This window comes from Thermobia domestica, chromosome 14 (assembly GCF_964235325.1).
Source record: "Thermobia domestica chromosome 14, izTheDome1.hap1.1, whole genome shotgun sequence".
Taxonomy (NCBI): domain Eukaryota; kingdom Metazoa; phylum Arthropoda; class Insecta; order Zygentoma; family Lepismatidae; genus Thermobia; species Thermobia domestica.
Genome location: NC_137467.1, coordinates 44,798,108 through 44,817,594, shown reverse-complemented (window position 1 = coordinate 44,817,594; position 19,487 = coordinate 44,798,108). Strand labels below are relative to the sequence as shown.

At 37.5% G+C, this 19,487-nt stretch overlaps 1 protein-coding gene across 1 annotated transcript in view; it reads left to right on the top strand.

Annotated features, from left to right (window-relative positions):
* Nucleotides 1-19,487, top strand: part of LOC145669812 (putative cytochrome P450 49a1) — a 94,025-nt gene that overhangs the window by 27,962 nt on the left and 46,576 nt on the right. Inside the window, exon 4 of the mRNA XM_081738155.1 lies at nt 18,584-18,700. Within this exon, the coding sequence (XP_081594281.1) occupies nt 18,584-18,700 (117 nt within the window). The remainder of the gene's footprint in view (nt 1-18,583; nt 18,701-19,487) is intronic.

The window sequence follows — 19,487 nt, the reverse complement described above, 5'->3', positions numbered from 1 at the left end:
GGGGGGGGGAGGGGGGTATCTGACTTCCAAATTGCATTTTGGGACTCAGCAGTGTTCTCAATTTACAAAATACACAATTAGGAGTGATAACACACCGTTTCTAAATTTACGTGTACCACACAACAAATAATGGTTCCCGATTGCAAGTTCTACCCAACAATTCTTTTAACTAGTTGAACACTCAGAATTCCCACTCAATTCCCACTTGAACTACGAACACTCAATTCCCATTGAAAATTCAGAAGTTCTAGACACGGCTGAACCTTGGCAACGAGTGTTGGTACGGAAGAGAGTAGAATTTGCATTGACAATTTATATTTTGAATAATAATTACGAGACACCTAGGTCATTTTTACTTAAAAACGGGACATTTAGGCGTCCCGTTCGAGAATCAGAAAAAAAAACTGGACAACGGTTGGAAAAAAGGGACTGTCCCGGCTAAAACGGGACGTTTGGTCACCTTGTGCTAGTCTCTGTTGTGAAGTACACACAACAACATATTGTAATACAGATGCATCCACGGACTCCACAAGGGAGAATAATGGCCTCTCCCTAACAAGTAAATGAATAGTTTGAATTAGGTTTCCGAGCATAAACATTTTTTTCTTAATTTAATGCTGCACTAGTTTCTTTAGTTTTTACGTTTACAACTTCTGTTGTAAAGATAGATATTATGTCCAGGGAGTATTCTGCACATTCCTAACACTCCTCCAAATTTCCTCACACACATCCCTGGGCGTAAAAGCATTGTTTTCTTTGAGTTTGTGTAAAAATGTAAATCATTATTCTGGGTGCACACCCTCTTTTATTTTGAACACGCCACTAAGTAAAGTAAAAGTTCCTGGCGTTCTTACTGATTATGTCAACTTATACTACCGTGAATACAGAGATGGTATAAAATAAATCAACGTCAGTGCGATTTCCTTGCATATCCTTTCTCTTATTATAGCTATATTAAAAATGCAAAACCAGATTATATAAGCTGTTAGCGTACGAGTCTTTGGTGTGGGAGTCCCGGGTTCGATTCCCAGCAAGTGCTCCTGTTGTTCGGATTCCATATTAATCAGTAGTTCCACGTCTCATATAGCCTCGCTGTTGAACGGGCCTTAAACTCCAAATCAAATCAAAACCAAAGAATATACTTTGCCCTCTCCTGCGAAAAATAATCCCGTGGAGGTACTTTTTTAATCAAGTCAGGAAAGCCGAATGCATAGTAGTGCGTACTGAATAAGTGGCAACTTATGAAGGTTTGTCTTCTAACTCGAATAATAAAATGGAAAATATGTCATCCATCTTTCGTCAGTTTCTTAAGGTTTGTGATTGTTTCATCATCATTTCATTTTGTCTGCAGTCAATAACCATTTCAAGCTGATTATACCTTTCATAAGTAGTACCTACGATGTTCTCACTAACTTACATTAGGTTTCCTGACTTGAAATCTTTGAACCAACGAATTCATACCAATGTGCATTTCATTATGTCTTACAAATATAAACTTATGGAAACATATACTTTACTATTGTATTTGTCGTAAAATTCTAGCCCAATTTAATATATTACATGACCCACTTCATATTTTAAACAATCGAGCGAGATGGAAGACGGCCGACTACAAGATGGCGGCCATGATAAACATACCCTCAAATAGATGCCTAGTTCCTCCCGGTGTAGGTTAATGTGTTTTTGGTTTTCATCCTTTTACCCATGTTACAAATAAAATGCCATTTTCAAACTTGAAACACATTGTTATGGATTATTCTGTCAATCAGCTTTTTGGCCACTGCTGCCGTTCTTATGCACGGAAGCCTTTTAAATTTTGCTTACGCTCGTTTGTTGATATTCCAGACTTCTCTGTCAAGTTTTGTCAAGAAATTAGATTTCGTCATCGATAGGTTTAGTTGTAAGAGAAGAAAATTATGAAATACCAGTACAGAATCTTCTTGAAAAATTGTGAGGCACAAGGGTGAAATATGTATTTTAAATTTCATTGACTGCCTGCATTTCCATTTCAGTTATTTCTCTGAAAAATTAGCTGCTATAAGCAACGAACAAGGTGAACGTTTTCACCAGAACATTTTGCGGATGGTAAAACGTTATAAAGGGAAATGGGACCCGTCTATAATGAGAGACTATTATTAGTTCCTCCTGAAAGAGGACTCCAAAACATAGAAGCAGGAGAGTCTAGAGGGTCTTTGAAGGTCTTTGCCGTTAATCATTTTTCTTAATCAAGCTTATAAGTAAACATGCAGGGTATTTCAGGGATAAACTTACAAACTTATCATATGTGTTCAGGATCTCAATACAAGAAAAATGTTTCTCTGCGACTTTTGTAGGAAACGCGTACTTACGGAGAGAGCTAATTAAAACTAATTACTGGAGTTGGTCATTCCTCTTAACCTTTTATTATCCGTATCTCCATAATTAAGCGTTTTCGACCAAAGTTGCAGATTTCATTTTGTTTGTTTGTATTGAGGTTCTGCACACATATGCGAAGTTTGTCGGCTTTTCCTGGAGTACCCTGTATATGAATACGTAATAACGATATACACATAAGTTTGTAACTGATGTGTTTGCGATGTTTAGTATCACATACATGTATTTCTTTCATTAAAACTTAGAATTTATCCTCATAAATATTTGTTATTCAAATTACATTTGCTCCAATTACAACGGTTAAAAACCTTTTTTCTTCCTTTCCCGGGTTTCGGCACCATATAAGACGATAAAAATCACTCTTCTGGTTCTTTTTATAATAAATTTGAGCCATTAAATATATTCACTCCGTCCTTTCATTGATTCCATTTATTCATATATTATCTATCTGGTTGTCCTGACAATGACGTTCCAAAGACTTATTATTTTTGAAACATTTGAAAATCTTTTATGCATTGACAATCATATTATTTAAAACCTTTATTAATCTTCTTCTGATAGTAAAAATCAGCCAGCCTAGTACATATTTGAAATATCTTATGGCCCAAAAATTACAAATATACAATGTACTGTTGTGTATTATGGCGCCCGACAGACTTTTCTTTTTATTCATTAACTTCATAAAAAGAAAAAGAAATCTGGACCGTTACATATACATGTTAATCATTCGAGTTTTCGAATGCACCTCGTATACTTAAAAATTACAATTCATATAATTATACATATATTTCATATTCAATTCTTTAACAATATTATTATCATATTTTTTATCATATTTATTTTACACTTTATCATCATTTTCATTTATTCATACATTTCAGCAACGATAAGGCACATTCGAAATTTGATTTACAAGTTGTTTGACTTTTAAGTCCCTTTTCGGGTCCATTAAATGCTTGCTACAAGATAATAACTATTTATATGAGCATCATGAAGAAGGTTTTAGAGAAAATGTATGTGATATTCATATAGTTGTTCTTTGAACACAAAAATGATCAAATATAAGATATAGTTAAACAAAATATAAATGAAGATTGAAATATCGATAATAATCAGGACGTAGCATAAGAATTAATGTCTTATTATACATCATAAGATGAGTATGTGATTGATATTTCATTTTGGCAATCGCAGGAAAACACATAGATAGTATTAAACACAAATATTAAGTAATACACATAACATTAAGGCATTTGTAGACATAATTTGAGAAACTGATTTCATAGACATGAACTCAAATAAGGTACGAATAACAAACGAAATTATAATGATATTTGAAGCAAAATCAATTGAGTACGGCCTTTTTGAACATCGGAATCCCAGTCTAAGTTGCATGACCAACAAATTAATTATTGAAAACAAAACTTATTAACTTCAATATATATACTCGCATTACAAAGATGCTTTTAAATATACTTCAATAACATGAAACACGAATAATGAGATTGATAATACAAATTTCAAAGTAACACATAACATTAAGAAATATGTGGTCATATTAAGAATCAATTTGATATGTCCCTTCAGACGACCCTACATTAGGTTAAGTTACATGACCAATAAGTTCATTCAAGTCACATTGAAAGTCACAAATCGGAACACGATTTAGCGCGTTATTTACATCTACAGTTCTTTGTTTCTTACTTTGAGAATTTTCGTCATCTGTGGGATTTCTATGAAATCCCAATCGAACGTGATTAGATCTAATGCTTACATGCTTCTTAGGCGAACATAATCGTACTACACTAGGATTAGGTCGAGTCACACAATCATATTTACTGTCACTACTAAGATTAGGCTCGGTTGTCTTACTGGTAACACTAGGTTCACTTCTCCTTCGTTTCACTGGAAGTGAAATATCGTGTCTTCTAATGGATCTGTATTTGTCCTTTACGTGATATCTACGGTATTCTGTCCTTCTATGACTTCTGCTTCTTCTGTAATTAGACTCGGTTACATTACCCGTACATATGGATTTAACTTAACCTTTTACATTCGGATCGCACTTTAATTTCACAGGAATGTATCGAAGTTGGTATCGATTAACGTTAGTTCGGTTCAAGTAGTCACTATATTGTACCATTGAAGGATTTTCAAAACTTTGTAACATCACACTTGGATGATGGAAACTTACGCACAGCATCACGTTCTGTGAAAGCATCATCGGATTGTTTACTAACATCACTCTGGTATTTTCGTTGAACGTACAATTCAACACCTCCAATTCAGTTGAACAATCGCTACAAGCATTGATGGGAACGCACACTTTCTTTCTGAATTTCACAAATATTGGAATCAACTTTCTTCCTGCTATATGAACCAATGTCGTATACATATCACCAAACGGTTCTATTACCATTACCTCATTTCCAGCATTAATATTATATAGAATATATCGTGAACACAAACGATCAATAGCGTTCATGAGACGAAAATGATCATAACTTCTTGCACATTGATACATACCAAAATCTTCATTATACATAACATCAGTAGGACAATTAAAAACATTTGAACGAAGAGAAAAGTTAGGATAATCTGATACAATCAGTACGGCAGTACGCTTATACGAACATTCATCTAATTTCATCCAAACATTCAAATCAATAATATCATATTTCTTCATCGATGCAAATTTAGGATTTGTAGAATGTTCAGGTTCATTTGACGCGCTCCTGCTGACTGTTGATGAGGTTTCTTCAGTAATTGTTTGTTTCAATTCTTGCCTCAGTACTGTTCGCTGATCCAACGTTTGTTCTAGTTTTTCCAGTTGTTGGTTCATTTTTGCAAACTGTTCAGCTTGGTCCTGAGCTTGGTTCTTAATCTGTCGAGATAGTTCCTCTCTACGTCGAGCTTGGTCCTGAGCCTGTTCTTTAATTAGTCGGGATTGATCTTTGAGTTGCCTTGATATTTCTCTTAAAGCTTCCAACATGTTGTCGGATGAATTAATGGCTCAATCTTGATCGCTTTTTACTATGCTTCAAAAATGATACAATTATTTTTCCTTTCCACTCTCGGGTTTTCGGCACCATATACAACGGTTAAAATTCTTTTATCTTCCTTTCCGGGGTTTCGGCACCGTACAAGACGATAAAAATCATTCTTCTGGTTCTTCTTTATAATAAATTTGAGCCATTAAATATATACACTCCGTCCTTTCATTGATTCCATTTATTTATATATTATCTATCTGGTTGTCCTGACAACGACGTTCCAAAGACTTATTATTTTTGAAACGTTTGAAAATCTTTTATACATTGACAATCATATTATTTGAAACATTTCTTTCTCTTCTTATGATAGTAAAAATCAGCCAGCCTAGTACATATTTGAAATATCTTATGGCCCAAAAATTACAAATATACAATGTACTGTTGTACTATCAGCAGTTAATCATCATTATCAAAGCAGAAAATTTGAGGGTGATACGGAAAAGCTGACTGCATTTTCATTTTCAGGACGTTTGATTTAATCTATTAATTTTCATGCACTATTTAAGTGGCCATATTGATTGTCATCCATTGTGACTGCAAAATCTCTATTAAACTTTTGAAATGAAATGACATTGTTTTTTATTTGACGTTCCAGGATTTGTTCTTAGGAGATGGATGATTAATGGAAGGGAGTGATTATGAAATTAAATTTTGTGTGCTCTCTCGCCGGGAATCGGGCTCTAGACTATGTACACCACATACACACGCGGTAACTACTAGACCAGCAGGGAGTGGTCTATCTATCTATCTATCTATATATCTATATATCTATATCTATATCTATATATATCTATATATCTATCTATCTATATATATATTGGTTCTAGAACCTTGGTAGAAGTTAGTTCTAAACCTGGGCCCAATCGGGCCCCGCACTACCTAAGGCCGACCCTGTTTAGCACTGTTCATGTGACCTAAAATTAATGCGATCTAAACATGGTTTACGAATGTAGCATTCAAGTAGAAGTAAGTTTAGTAAATTTAACTACCATCATCATCATGAAGTACAAGAGGTGCTTATTTTAAATAACAAAGTTATGACAGATTTTGCTGCCTTGTGCAAATGCACATGTTGCACATATGGTGGAGCCGGCTCTGTGTGTTGTGTTCTGCTAGACTAACAATTGAAGTATATAAATTATTTAAGTTGTCTGTTCTGTTCAATAGAAAGGAAAAGGAGAAAAGTTAAAAAAAATTCAGACTGATGTAAGTGTCCTCTTCAAATCAGGGTATGTCACTGCCTGCTGAAGTATTATGGATCTGTACCATAGCTGCTAAAAATTCTATGTCTCAGAAATAGTTTACATGGTTGCTGCTGCGACTATGCGCCTGTCTCGTACATCCTAGTCGCTAAAGTTCAGGAGAGAATCTGCCCTTTTCAAGGCCATATCCAGTGCTTATATAAGACTCTTGTTCGTCCCACCAAGACGCATCTTCATTCTATTGAACCAATTAAGCCAGAAAACAACTGAGCATCGGCATTTCTGATTGGCTACTCTCGTTTCTGCCATCGCCTGATTGGCTATTTCGTTTCCGCCATCGTCTGATTGGCTATTTTCGTTTCCGCCATGATTATTGGCTCAAAACATTGCGAACTTATTGGCCGGAGTGGCGATAGGGCGGAGTAGAGTAGGGGTGGCGAAACTGTGATGTGTAGCTGTAAGATTTTGTTGTAAGGGCAGATCCACTATTTTACAACATCCTTGCGTCCTACGCGGTAGCCTTGAGGGAGCGAGGAGGAGAGAGGGGTAGGAAAGGACAGCATTGCACCTAGTGATGTGAGGTGGAAAATTTTCCGAAAAATTTTCCCCTATATTTTTCTGGAAAATTTTCCGTTCTAAACAAATATCAGTGATCAACTAACAGTTCCACATTAACCATAAAATTGCTTGATTTGATGTATAGAAATGTTAAAAAGTGGAAGATTGTTTAAGAATCTGAAAATTTTCATGGCTCAGAAAATTTCCGGTACTATGTAGGAACAAGTGAAACAATTTTTCATGAATCGTAAAATTTTCTGTCGTGTATGTAAAAATTTAAAAAAACTTTTTATAAGTAAGAAAATTTTCATTTTGAAGGAAAAAAGTAAAACAACTTTTTCTGAATAGGAAAGTTTTATTTCTCTGTAGAAACAAGGGAAAGGAACATTCGTGGATCGGGAAAGTTTCATAATGGTGTAGAAACAAGTGAAAAAACTTTTCATAACTCGGACAATTTTGAATATTATCTATAGTGATGTTAGGTGGAATTTTCCACTATATTTAGTTGCACATCGAGCTGTAAAATGGATTCCTATAGAGGAAGGCAAGACAGCAACAACTTTCCAAATAGCTTTCGAGAACAGGAAAATTTCAAATGTTTCAAGTTGGCAAGTAAAAATTTAGATAGTCTCTCTCTCTCTCTCTCTCTCTCTCTCTGTGTGTGTGTGTGTGTGTGTGTGTGTGTGTAAAATGCAGGGAACATAAATCGAGTTCGTAGAGTAAAAATATCCCATCCCATTGTTTAAAATGTAACGAGAAAGCGAAAAGAAACCTTTGTGAGTTTATCAGTTATTTTAAAGACAGAAAATTCCACTATTTGCTCTCATATATGCCTGAATATGTAATGAAATAACTACATAAAAGTTCTAGTTCCATATGAAGGTTATTTTTTAACAGAAATAAGAAGAAATGCTTTGGTTTTATTGTCTTTAAAGCTATGAGAAAATATTGTATTACGCGTATTAACTTAAGGAAATATCATTTTGTGAGGTCAAAGATGAATTTTGAGGGAAGAATACATTGAAGTTTTTGAAACATTTTTGCAGAAACGATGAATCGTTAGATTTTCACTTCATGAAACTTTTTTCACACAATATTTATTACAACGAGGTAGGAACCGTTAAATAACGAGGTAGAAATAAGTGGAGTATGTTTTTATGAATCGGAAAAGTTTCTGTTTCAAAATTTTCCGGAAAATTTACATCACTGATTGCACCATATGCTGTAAGCCAGCCTTTCCCAACGTGGGGTCCGCGGACCTCCAGGGGTCCTCAAAACAATTTCAGAGACAATCTAACAAAGGCACACACAGCGGTGAGCAGTACACCATTTTAAGTTAAAACATCGAATTAGTAATGACAAGTCAATTTGCGTGAGAAGTGATATTCTATCTACAAAAAGGTTCCTATGCTCCAACGGGATATTTTTTTTTTTTTTTTTTTTTGACAGAGCCATAAAGCGTGTAGAGACTGATGCACGTTTTCGAAAAATATCTTGAAACTAAAATCTTTGATACAATAGAAAACTCGAAAAGGAAAGAGGAAATAAGAAATTCTTGCTCGGGATTCTTTCATTTTTCTTTTTTTTTTTTTCCCTCGCAGCCGACAGCTCTGGACAACACATAGATACCGCGTTTTGCCCTGCTTTGTCCTTAGTTTTCTCACAATTTCAAGATAAATAAAGATTCACCCTAGCTATCTTAATGTACTTGCAAAACTTTCGGTTTGATTTCCAACGTCCCGATTTCAGGATTGACCCTTTCTCCTACAAGGTCCTGATATATTTCCAACATCTTAGTCAAGGGGTCCGGCCCCAGGTTTGAAAGCCAGGACCACCCGATTACGGAGTAGGCATCATACCACTCGAACATGATTATACCACTGCGAAGAAAAGCAAAAGCACTCACACCCACACCCATATATATACTGTATATATATATATATATATATATATATATATATATATATATATATATATATATATATATATATATATACTAACATGGGGAAGAAATATAAATACTAACCGTATATATTGCAAAGGCTCCTTCACATGTATTGTAGACTCTAAAGGGGCCGTAGGGTGGAAAAGGTTGGGAAAAGCTGCTGTAAGCGCTGCTGTGTGGAACAGTGAATTGGCTAGCATTTTGTACGTTTTTAAAATAACGCCAAGAAGATTATTTTAATATATTTATCTTTTTATTTCTGTTTTGCTTAGTTTTTCCTATTTTTTTCTTTTTCTTTGATCTATCTCTGTACAAAAATTTGGAAACTCTAAACAAATCATTTCTATACGAAATGCTGATAACAGGCACATAAACAGACCCTCCATTATTTTACTATTATTAAAGATAATATAAATTATAGTAGGTACGCTGTAAAATTTGAGGTCTTGAATCAACATAAAATGACTACCACTTTAGCGTGTTACTTGTGTGTTAATTCGGCACCAAGCACATCGCCTTGTGAGCATATCAGAAATAACGTTACTACCTGGGAGAATTTGCATTGGTATTTATCGTTTAATATGAGCAAAGTCTTGCGAAATATATTTGGCATTTATGCCAAGTAACGAAAAACGTTCAATGTTTTCTGTAATCTGTTACAATAATATTGTTGTAAACCTGTGATTAGTCTGACAACAGTTACATTGGCAACAGTTCTGCCATCTTCTGTTCATAAGTGCTAAGACAGAAGAATGACAGATAAAGAAAATAGATAAAAACACCGCTATCTGTGTAACTGTTGTCAGATGATCCACAGGTTTACAACAATATTATTGTAACCGATTACAGATAATATAAAGTGTTATTAGTTACTTGACACGAAAGCGAAATATATTTCTCAAAGCTTTCCTCACACCAAACAACAAAAAACAAAGCAAATACTCACAGCCAGTAACGACGTATTTCTGATATGCTGTGAAGGCGATGTGCATGGTGTTCGGACATACTTTTCCAGAGGTTTTGCCTCTGAAGCGCCACCTACCTAGAACGGTGACGATTTTTGTAGAAACCTTCCTACTCCTGATCCTGGACATTTCTCCGCGTTTCTACAGGACACTGTTCATCAGACTTATCTAAGCCAAGGGTGTACAGTGTTACTGCATTAATAGGGGAACTGTCTTACCTGGACTACTATCCAAACGGGTAGTCCCACCTTGAGATCACTCACACATCTCATCATACATTAGTCTCACTAGCATTTTCCATCTGGGCAGTGGCCCATCGGACGGTCTTTAAAGATGGCGGATTCACGCAATACCTCAGGCAAACGCACGAACAGTCGGCATACCTCTCTTCCTTCTGTCGCCGATGAACCTCCTGTGTGTCCCTTGAAGGTGAGGCCACGGAAGGGATCATCAAAGGCGCAGACAAACGCTACAACCACTCGCACACGGAGAGATTCTCATACTTCAGTTGCCTCTATTGAATCTACAACCTCCGTCCGCTCCAGGTCACCTCAGTCTAGAGACACCTATGCTGCACGTGTTCAGGATTCACCTCCAAAGAAAAAAACATCACCACGAAGATTCTGCTAGTGACACTATGGATATAGGAGCATCAACATCGTCCACTTCACCTATCTCATCAACCTTTTCCATACTACTTCGTAATTACGACAGCAAGTTTTCCAACGAGAAGTTTGTCTCACTCCAATTACGGAAATATCTACCACGTGCTGCTCTCAAGGAAATAGTTCATACCCGGAATGGTTACATTCTCAAGACAGCAGACCCAGATCTTTACACCACTATTCGTAACAAAGTACCAATCGATACTTTTGGCGCAAACGCTGAGATCACTAGCCTTTCCGATTCAGCACCCAAACAACCACCTCCACCCCGACGGCCCTCACTTCTATCTGTGGTTATCCGCGGAGTAGATCCGTCATACACAGACGATGAAATCCATGAGGAACTGAAACTCAATGGTTACTCCGTTACTAAAGTTCTTAGGATTCGTAACGACCGTGGGCCCACCTACATGGTCCGAATTCTTACACCTCATCAGGAGACCATAGACGATCTACTTGCACATGGGGCATACATCTATAATCGAAAACATAGAGTCGAACCGTCGCGATCGTTAGCACCATTGCCAGTACGCTGTGAACGGTGTCAGGAATATAATACACATACCACTTCTGAATGTAAAAACAATTATAAGTGCGGGTACTGTGCAGGACCTCATTCAACACGGCTCTGTACCAATTTACACCAACCAGCAAAGTGCTCCACATGTCCCGATAACCACCCCACTTATAGTTATAAGTGTAAAGCAAAGCCGGAACCAACACCAACCCATCCTGAACTTGTTGTACCACTCCGTACAGCACCTGCCGCCACTTCAACTCCACCTGCTATTGACGCTCCTGTCACGTTAAACCAACTGCTCACAATTTTTTACTCTGGCACTCCAAAATATTCACCCTTTCATACGGCCACACATTCTCCAGCAAATTACTCTAGCAGCTAAATCAACATTTCATATCAATTTCACAGCTACTTATTCTGGTAATACAGTACACTTCCATGCATCTCCAAACACTCACCTCGGATAATCAATCTTTCATTATGGCTTTAAACTTTCTGTACTTGAATATCAGATCATTCTCTACTAATAAACTCATGTTTGAAACTCTACTTCTGGAGGAACATATCACAGTTTTTCTCTTAAACGAAACATTCTTGACAAAGAGAACTCCATGTCGCATACCAGGCTACACCATTGTAGGCAGACAGTCACATTCCAGCACAACGAGCGAATGGGGGCGTAGCAATTGGTTTCTCTCCACATCTCCCCTATCGTCAGCACGATTGTCCCATCAATCTGTTACCTGAACATCTCATCACCACTTTATACTTCAAATCTCTCATTATCACGTTTGCAACCATTTATGTACGTCCTGGTCACCCTCTTCCGACTCAGTTTGTTCAATATATTTCAAACACTTACCGTCACTATATTATCATGGCCGGTTTTAATCTGCACAGTCGCTCACAACTAGATCGTGCGAATTTCGAAGCATTTATAACTACGCACACAACTGGGATCATACATCCACTCCCAAAGCCTACTCGGCCCATTTCCAACACAACACCTGACATTGTCATCACTTCAGCAAATCTCTCCACCCATAGTCTCCACTGTTCTCGATACAATAGGTAGCGATCACGCTCCTGTTCAATTTACGCTTCAGTTACAAGCCACTGCATCACCTCGCTCGCAATTGCCTTCTCGCCTATGTTACCGCTTCGATAAAGCAAACTGGACTCATTATCGAAACTATCTGACTCAACATACAGCACACCTAACATCACCCACTACTGAAGATGAACTTTACGCTACAATGGATACTATTACAAATACCATTCAGGAAGCCAGTAAACTCTCTATTCCCACTAGTAAAAGCATTCCATACAAACCACGTCTACCACCACAGTATGTGACTATATCCTGCTCCCGCCAACTTTTCAGAGATTACCTTCGCACCGGAAACCCTGAAGCTTTACATCATCATAAACAAATGCAACATACAGTGCACAACTACATCAAAGCGTACAAACTCAGATGCTGGGTTAAAACCTGCAATAACCTATCAAACACCAGTCATCCAACAAAGTACTGGAAAAGGTTCAACGCTTTATGCGGCAAGTCCAGTAGCACTCCATACCCCATACTGATAGGAAACTCCGCTGCTCTTACAGACACAGACACAGCAAATGCTTTTGCAGATCACCTCCAGACAATTTTCACTCCGCCCCCCTCTGAGGACCGGCCACACATTTGCTGATCGGGTAAACCCATCTACTCCATTCTTACAGCCTAGTCATCTGCATGTTCTCAATCCAAATCAACCTGTTACCGCACCCATCACCGTCACGGAGATCACCGATACCGTACGATATAAACGAAATACAGCACCAGGCCTCGATAATATAACGTATCGCCAGATCCGAGAATGTCCTTTTACACTACTACTTCTTCTTGCAAACGTTTTCACTTTCATTCTGCGCACTGGATACTTCCCTATGCCTTGGAAGACCTCAAAAACGCTAATGTTTCTGAAACCACACAAACCACCTCAAGAACTATCTTCTTACAGACCGATTCAACTCACAACAACATTTAGCAAGCTTCTTGAGCGCATTCTTGTTAAACGACTCCATAATTATCTCCTAGATAGAAACATCCTACCTCTCAGCCAAGCGGGTTTCCACCCTTCCTTTTCTATCAATGACCAAGTCTTACGCCTCACAAGCCTAATCCGTACACACTATAATTCAGTGCACCCATCATGCCTCGTCCTCTTCGACTTGGAAAAAGCATTTGATAAAGTGTGGCATATTGGACTTATCTACAAGCTTATTAGACTTCAGCTACCTACCGCCTACATACGCCTCATCTTTAACTTTCTCTCCGGCCGTCTTACATACGTAGCCATCCGAAATTGCCTCTCGCATCCGATCTTCTTACTCTCAGGAGTCCCTCAAGGTTCCGCTCTCTCACCTCTATTGTACATTCTGTTTGTATAGTCGAGACGTTCTATTCGTCCCCAACCGGCTTCCTTTGTACTCAAGCAGAAAATTTGCCCTAACCACCCTCATAAATAACACTCCAAATAAGCCATAAACAGCACGTGTTCGGTGTCGAAGTAATACGTTGTTGCCATCGTTAAACTTTTATTATCGATGGATACATTATATAACAATAATAATAATAATAATAATAATAATAATAATAATAATAAAACACAACAATCATTAAAGGAATTCAGTATAATAGTATGGACAGGGGTGGTCAAGGACGGATTTCTGGGAGCGGCAAAGAAAGATTGTATTTTTTCTCATCAGGCTTCTGCGGCATTGCCTTGCGGGGGGGAGGACAGGGGCGAACTACTTAACATGTTTGGTTCGTACAAGCGTTATCGTTATGGAAGTTACATAATATTAACAATATGCTATATTTAAGAGTAATATAAGCACATATCATGAAACTAATGATTGATTTATTTTTTCTTTTCATTACAACGAATTCAAATTAAATTAAATATTTCAGTTTAACGCCCCAGAATTATGCCCTCCAAGCTAAAGGAGACGGAAGGAGGATGCAATGAAAACAAAAGTAACGAAAAAACAACTAGATAAATCTGTCTTTCTGCGAAGACTACTGAAGAACAGTAAGCAAGAGGGTGAAAATTGCAACATCGCTTTCTTTTTCAGCAGGTCAACTGGCAGGCCACCCTCAACTCGAAGGACATGTTGAATTATCCCTCCCATGTAACAAAGAAACACGCGGTTTCCTTCAATTGTGTTCCGCTTCCTTTGTAGCCGCGTGGGGATGGTTCGAGCGATTTTACTATAGCTGATATGCCACGCCTTCCGGATTTCGTTCATGCCTTCCAGTATGCAGACGACACCGCTTTTCTCGCGCTAGGCACATCCATTCAATATATTAACGACATCCTACAAACCGCCATAGATGACTTTTGCCGCTGGTGTCGACACTGGAAACTTAAAATTAATGCTACAAAGACATAAGCCATCGTTTTCATCCCGAAGAATAAAACATCTAAAGTACGCAGAAATCGACTCTCCTTACAGGTAGACCATGTTCCGTTGCTAGCTACCAGGACAGTAACCTATTTAGGCATCACTTTTGACACTTACCTTACATGGATGCACCATCTTAAAACAATAACGACAAAGGCTTACAATAGACTAAACTTGCTTAAACGTCTCGTGGGTACGACTTGGGGTCTAACACCTTCTACTGTCTTAAACACCTACAAGGTTTTTCTGCGTCCTACCTTAACGTATGGCTTCACCGCTTGGATCGCTGCTTCCGACACATTCTACAAAAAACTACTTGTCCTTGAACGACACGCCTTCCGGACAGCTTTTCGTATAGTATTGCCTAGCCCAACACGTGATCTCTATTCCCGTATCTCATTTCCAACGTTGCAATATCACCTTGAAACTCTCCGACTCTCCTACATCCGTAGCCGCTTTCAAGCTCATCATCCCCTTCTCTTTGACACCATGCAATACATAACATTAAATACCACACCTTCATGATATGTACACACTCCATTATCCCTACTTTTCACACTATATCATTACACACTTCCACCCGATGATCCTTCACATTTGCTTATCAATGATTACATCACTCATGTTCATCGTCCTCTCATATTCCCATCATTTCATGCACAGTGATTTCCTCTGTCTACTAACTTGGGTTCCCACCGTCTTTCATCATAGCCTAGAGTCCCCCTAGGCAAGAAGATAACCGCATTCGTCTGCTAACATTTAATCCTTTGTGTTGTCCTGTGCATTGCACCTCACTTCATCCTTCACTTTCATCAACAAATAATTCCAGACTCATATATTAAAACATATATTTGCTCTTTTTGTCTTTATTTCAAAATTTGCCTCTTTTCATACTTGTTCTAGTTATTTCATATTATGTTTCTTATTATGTATGTTATTTCCGTGACTATCCTATAGACAGAAAACCCATTTTCATTATTTTTATTATTATTTTGTTTTCTGCAATTCATAGCACCTGCATGACTGTATGTATTAACATATATCACTGTATTTAATGTTTGTCAATTGTAATCATTCCTTATCCACGCCAAATGTTAGGGAACGCAAAGTTCCTTAAGTCCAACAAATAAATGAATAAAGATATGTTACAGCACTTAGACCAACCACAGACCTTGAAACCTAAGTCTTCCCACACCACTTCCCTAAAACAGGGCATAACCCTGTAAAAGGTAGCATTGTAAAAAAAAAACAAAAAAACATGGTGTTCCCGAAGAAAGAGCAAAACCCTTTAACCGGGTAAACGACAAAAAAAAAAAAAAAAAAAAAAAAAAATGCATGGTGTTGAATTGACACACAAGTAACACGCTAAAGTGGTAGTCCTTTTGTGTTAATTCAACACCCCATTTTTTGCTGTGTACTGTAAGATTATACATTTCTAAGAAGTAGTGATTTTATGCGATTTTATACAGGCGTTGATTATTACAGTAATTATTAAATGCTTCATAATTTTTAAATTTCTCGACACAGCGTATGGGACTACGCGACCCTACCGGTTGGGTACCACTGTCCACTGAGATTATATCTCAGCCACGTGCAACACCAGGCCCTCCGGCCTGCCCCAGCCCACTGAACTCTTTCATCCGACCCGCCTGACTTGTTATTGAATATGTATTAATTACGTAATCTCTTAAACCAGGGGATGTAAACTATTTTCACAGTCGTACCACCAGAGCATATTAATTATTGATACCACCATAAGGTGTATGTACCTCCAAAAGTGGCTCATGTACTACAAGTGGTACGCATATCAAAGGCTGAGAGACCTGTCTTAAACGATTTTGATTTTATTTCCTAGATGACGGATGTTCACTTTGAACATATCCTCTGTTTGGACCATCCAGTGTACCTCCGAATATTGATAGACTAGTCAAGGTTTTCCACTAAAATAGTAAATAAATAATTTTTTTATTCTTAGATTACCAGCATCACTAGCAAGTAGACAATCGATATCATCATCACCGACGGGAAAAATGACCGAAGAACATTAGCGCCTCCACAACCCACGGAAAAGGTATTAAAAGCACCGCAGGACCTCCAACGGAAGCAGTTTCGACTAGTCACTCTTCTTTCGTACCTTGCCTGGAGTTCTAAAAGAGTATCCAACCCAAAGCTCTTAGCTTGCCTGGAGCTCTAAAAGAGTATCCAACCCAAAGCTCTTAGCTTGCCAGGAGCTCTAAAAGAGTATCTAACCCAAAGCTCTTAGCTTGTCAGGAGCTCTAAAAGAGTATCCAACCTAAAGCTCTTAGCTTGCCTGGAGCTCTAAAAGTGTATCCAACCCAAAGCTCCTAGCTTGTCTGGAGCTCTGAGGGACTTAACCTAACCCAAAACTCTTAACTTGCCTAGAGATCCAAGGTTCCTTGTTCACTTATCATGCCTAGAGCTCTGTGTCTAATCATATTTTCTTTGCTTGCCTAAGGCATTGAGAATTCTTAACCGCAAATCCTTAGCTTGGCTAAACTCCAAAGTATTCTTACCTTGTTGTCTGGGCCTGAAAATCATCCATTTACCAACGAAGGCCTACAAAAAGACATTATTTTGGTCTTCAAACCACAGTTGTAGGGATTTATGCTATACTTGTGTATATAATTGGGTTGAGGGGAAGAAAAAAGGGCCCGCGAAATTTGAACTGATTCTTGTAGTACTCGACGAGAGAAATCGATTAGTGAAGGAATTTTCAAAATCGGCGCAGGCAAACATGAAGAAAATCGCATTTTCATGTTCCGGTTCAAAATGAAAAAAAGGGCCCGCTAGTTTTAACTGATTCTTGTAGTACTCGGCGAGAGAAATCGATTAGTGAAGGAATTTTCAAAATTGGCGCAGGCAAACATGGAGAAAATCGCATGTTCATGTACCGGTTCAAAATGGGGAAGAAAAAGGGACCGCGAGATTTTAACTGATTCTTGTAGTACTCGGCGAGAGAAATCGATTAGTAAAGGAATTTTCAAAATGGGGAAGCGATTTTCTCTATGTTTGCCTGCGCCTATTTTGAAAATTCCTTCACTAATCGATGTAACAGGGGGAAACTGTCTCCAAATATGACGGTTTCAATCTGAAGTGAAGGAATTTTTTAAATCGAATGAGGTGTTTGGGCTGTACACTCTTTATGTAACCAATGTTAAATGAAAATGCAACATTGCCTTTTACCTGTATCCACAACATAAGTGAATGAAATTACTGTCTGTTATGTTAACGTGTCGATGACCAGCCTCATTTCAAACATGCCCCCATTCACCATACTCTTACAAAATTTGTCCACCTTCCGTCCCATCCTTCCCTCCCCCAGCCCCAAGTAAATGTCAACATTGCATTTTCATTTAACAATGGGTGCATAAAGAGTGTACAGCCCAAACGGCTTGTCCGATTTTAAAAATTCTTTCACTTTAGATTGAAAACATTATATTTGGAGACGGTTTACCCTCTTACATTTTATTATAGCTCTGCTAATAACAGAGTTACCCTATGTCAAGGGACTTTTGAGTGTATTTTAACACAACATACGAACAAACTCAGGGAAATCATTTGTGCTAGCACTGTACATATTCTTCGGTTCAGAAGAACAGAAGAATATATCTGCATTGTAGTAGTATTTGTTAAGGAGGGTGTCAATGTACTGAAAATTTAACAGAAGTTTCCTTCGGAGTGAAATTATTTCATTCTAAATTTTTCCTTGTTGACGTGTCTTGTATATATCAATGTTTACATAATAGAATGAATGTATCTAAATTATAGGCCTAATATTTTTAAAATTAGATATGAGAAATTCTTTTACTTTGATTTCTGTAGACAAGGAGAGTCTTGGTACAACTTTAGAAGCGTTGTCAACCAACCTATGATGCAACCAAATATTGTGAAGCTTTATGAATCTTCTATTAACAAAGTGGCGGATGATTTTATTGAAAGGTAAGTAAATAACATTGTTAAATGGATTATTTTATTGTATATCGTAAAAATGAAAGTATTAAATTATTCAAATTATTCTTTGGTTTGTACAGGGTGGACATAAAGTCTCTCCCTGATAACAAACATAAATAACAAGAAAACTAACAGTCATACAAGCGTGCGGTTTGCAGCAAACAATAAGAAAACTCAAACTCACTCTGTTGTAGAGAATTTTCACATGCGCTCCATTAGTTGCTCTCAAGACATGCATGCGATATTCAATTTCCATCCATGTGTTACTCAACATTTCAGAAGTCACTGTGTCTATTGCGTCCCTTATCATGTTGTTGTGTGTTGCAATATCACGGACAGGTGTTGCGTAAACCCTGTCTTTAACCTAAGGAAGAAGTCAAAAGGGTTATGGGTGGGGATCGTGGGGACCAGCGGTCAACGATTGGACATAATAAATACTGTATAGACCCCTATTATGACATTATTACGTTCAACATAAAATCAGTAATATATTTTTATAGTATATTAAAAACCTGTCTTGTTACTTTTCATCCACCTAGTGCCATTTTATGCAAATTATTACTCGCATAAAATGTTCTTCGTTTAACTGTTATCACTAAGCATTGTTCAATTTCTTCTTAACCTGTTAACTGAGGAGTTTCTCAATCAGAAAGTTACATTAGAAAGGGGAATAAATTTGTTAAAAATACGTATTATGACATTAAATGAAATCTTTAAACTTTACGTCCCACGGAAAACACGAAATCTATTTGTGTTAATTCGTCACGCCCAATAC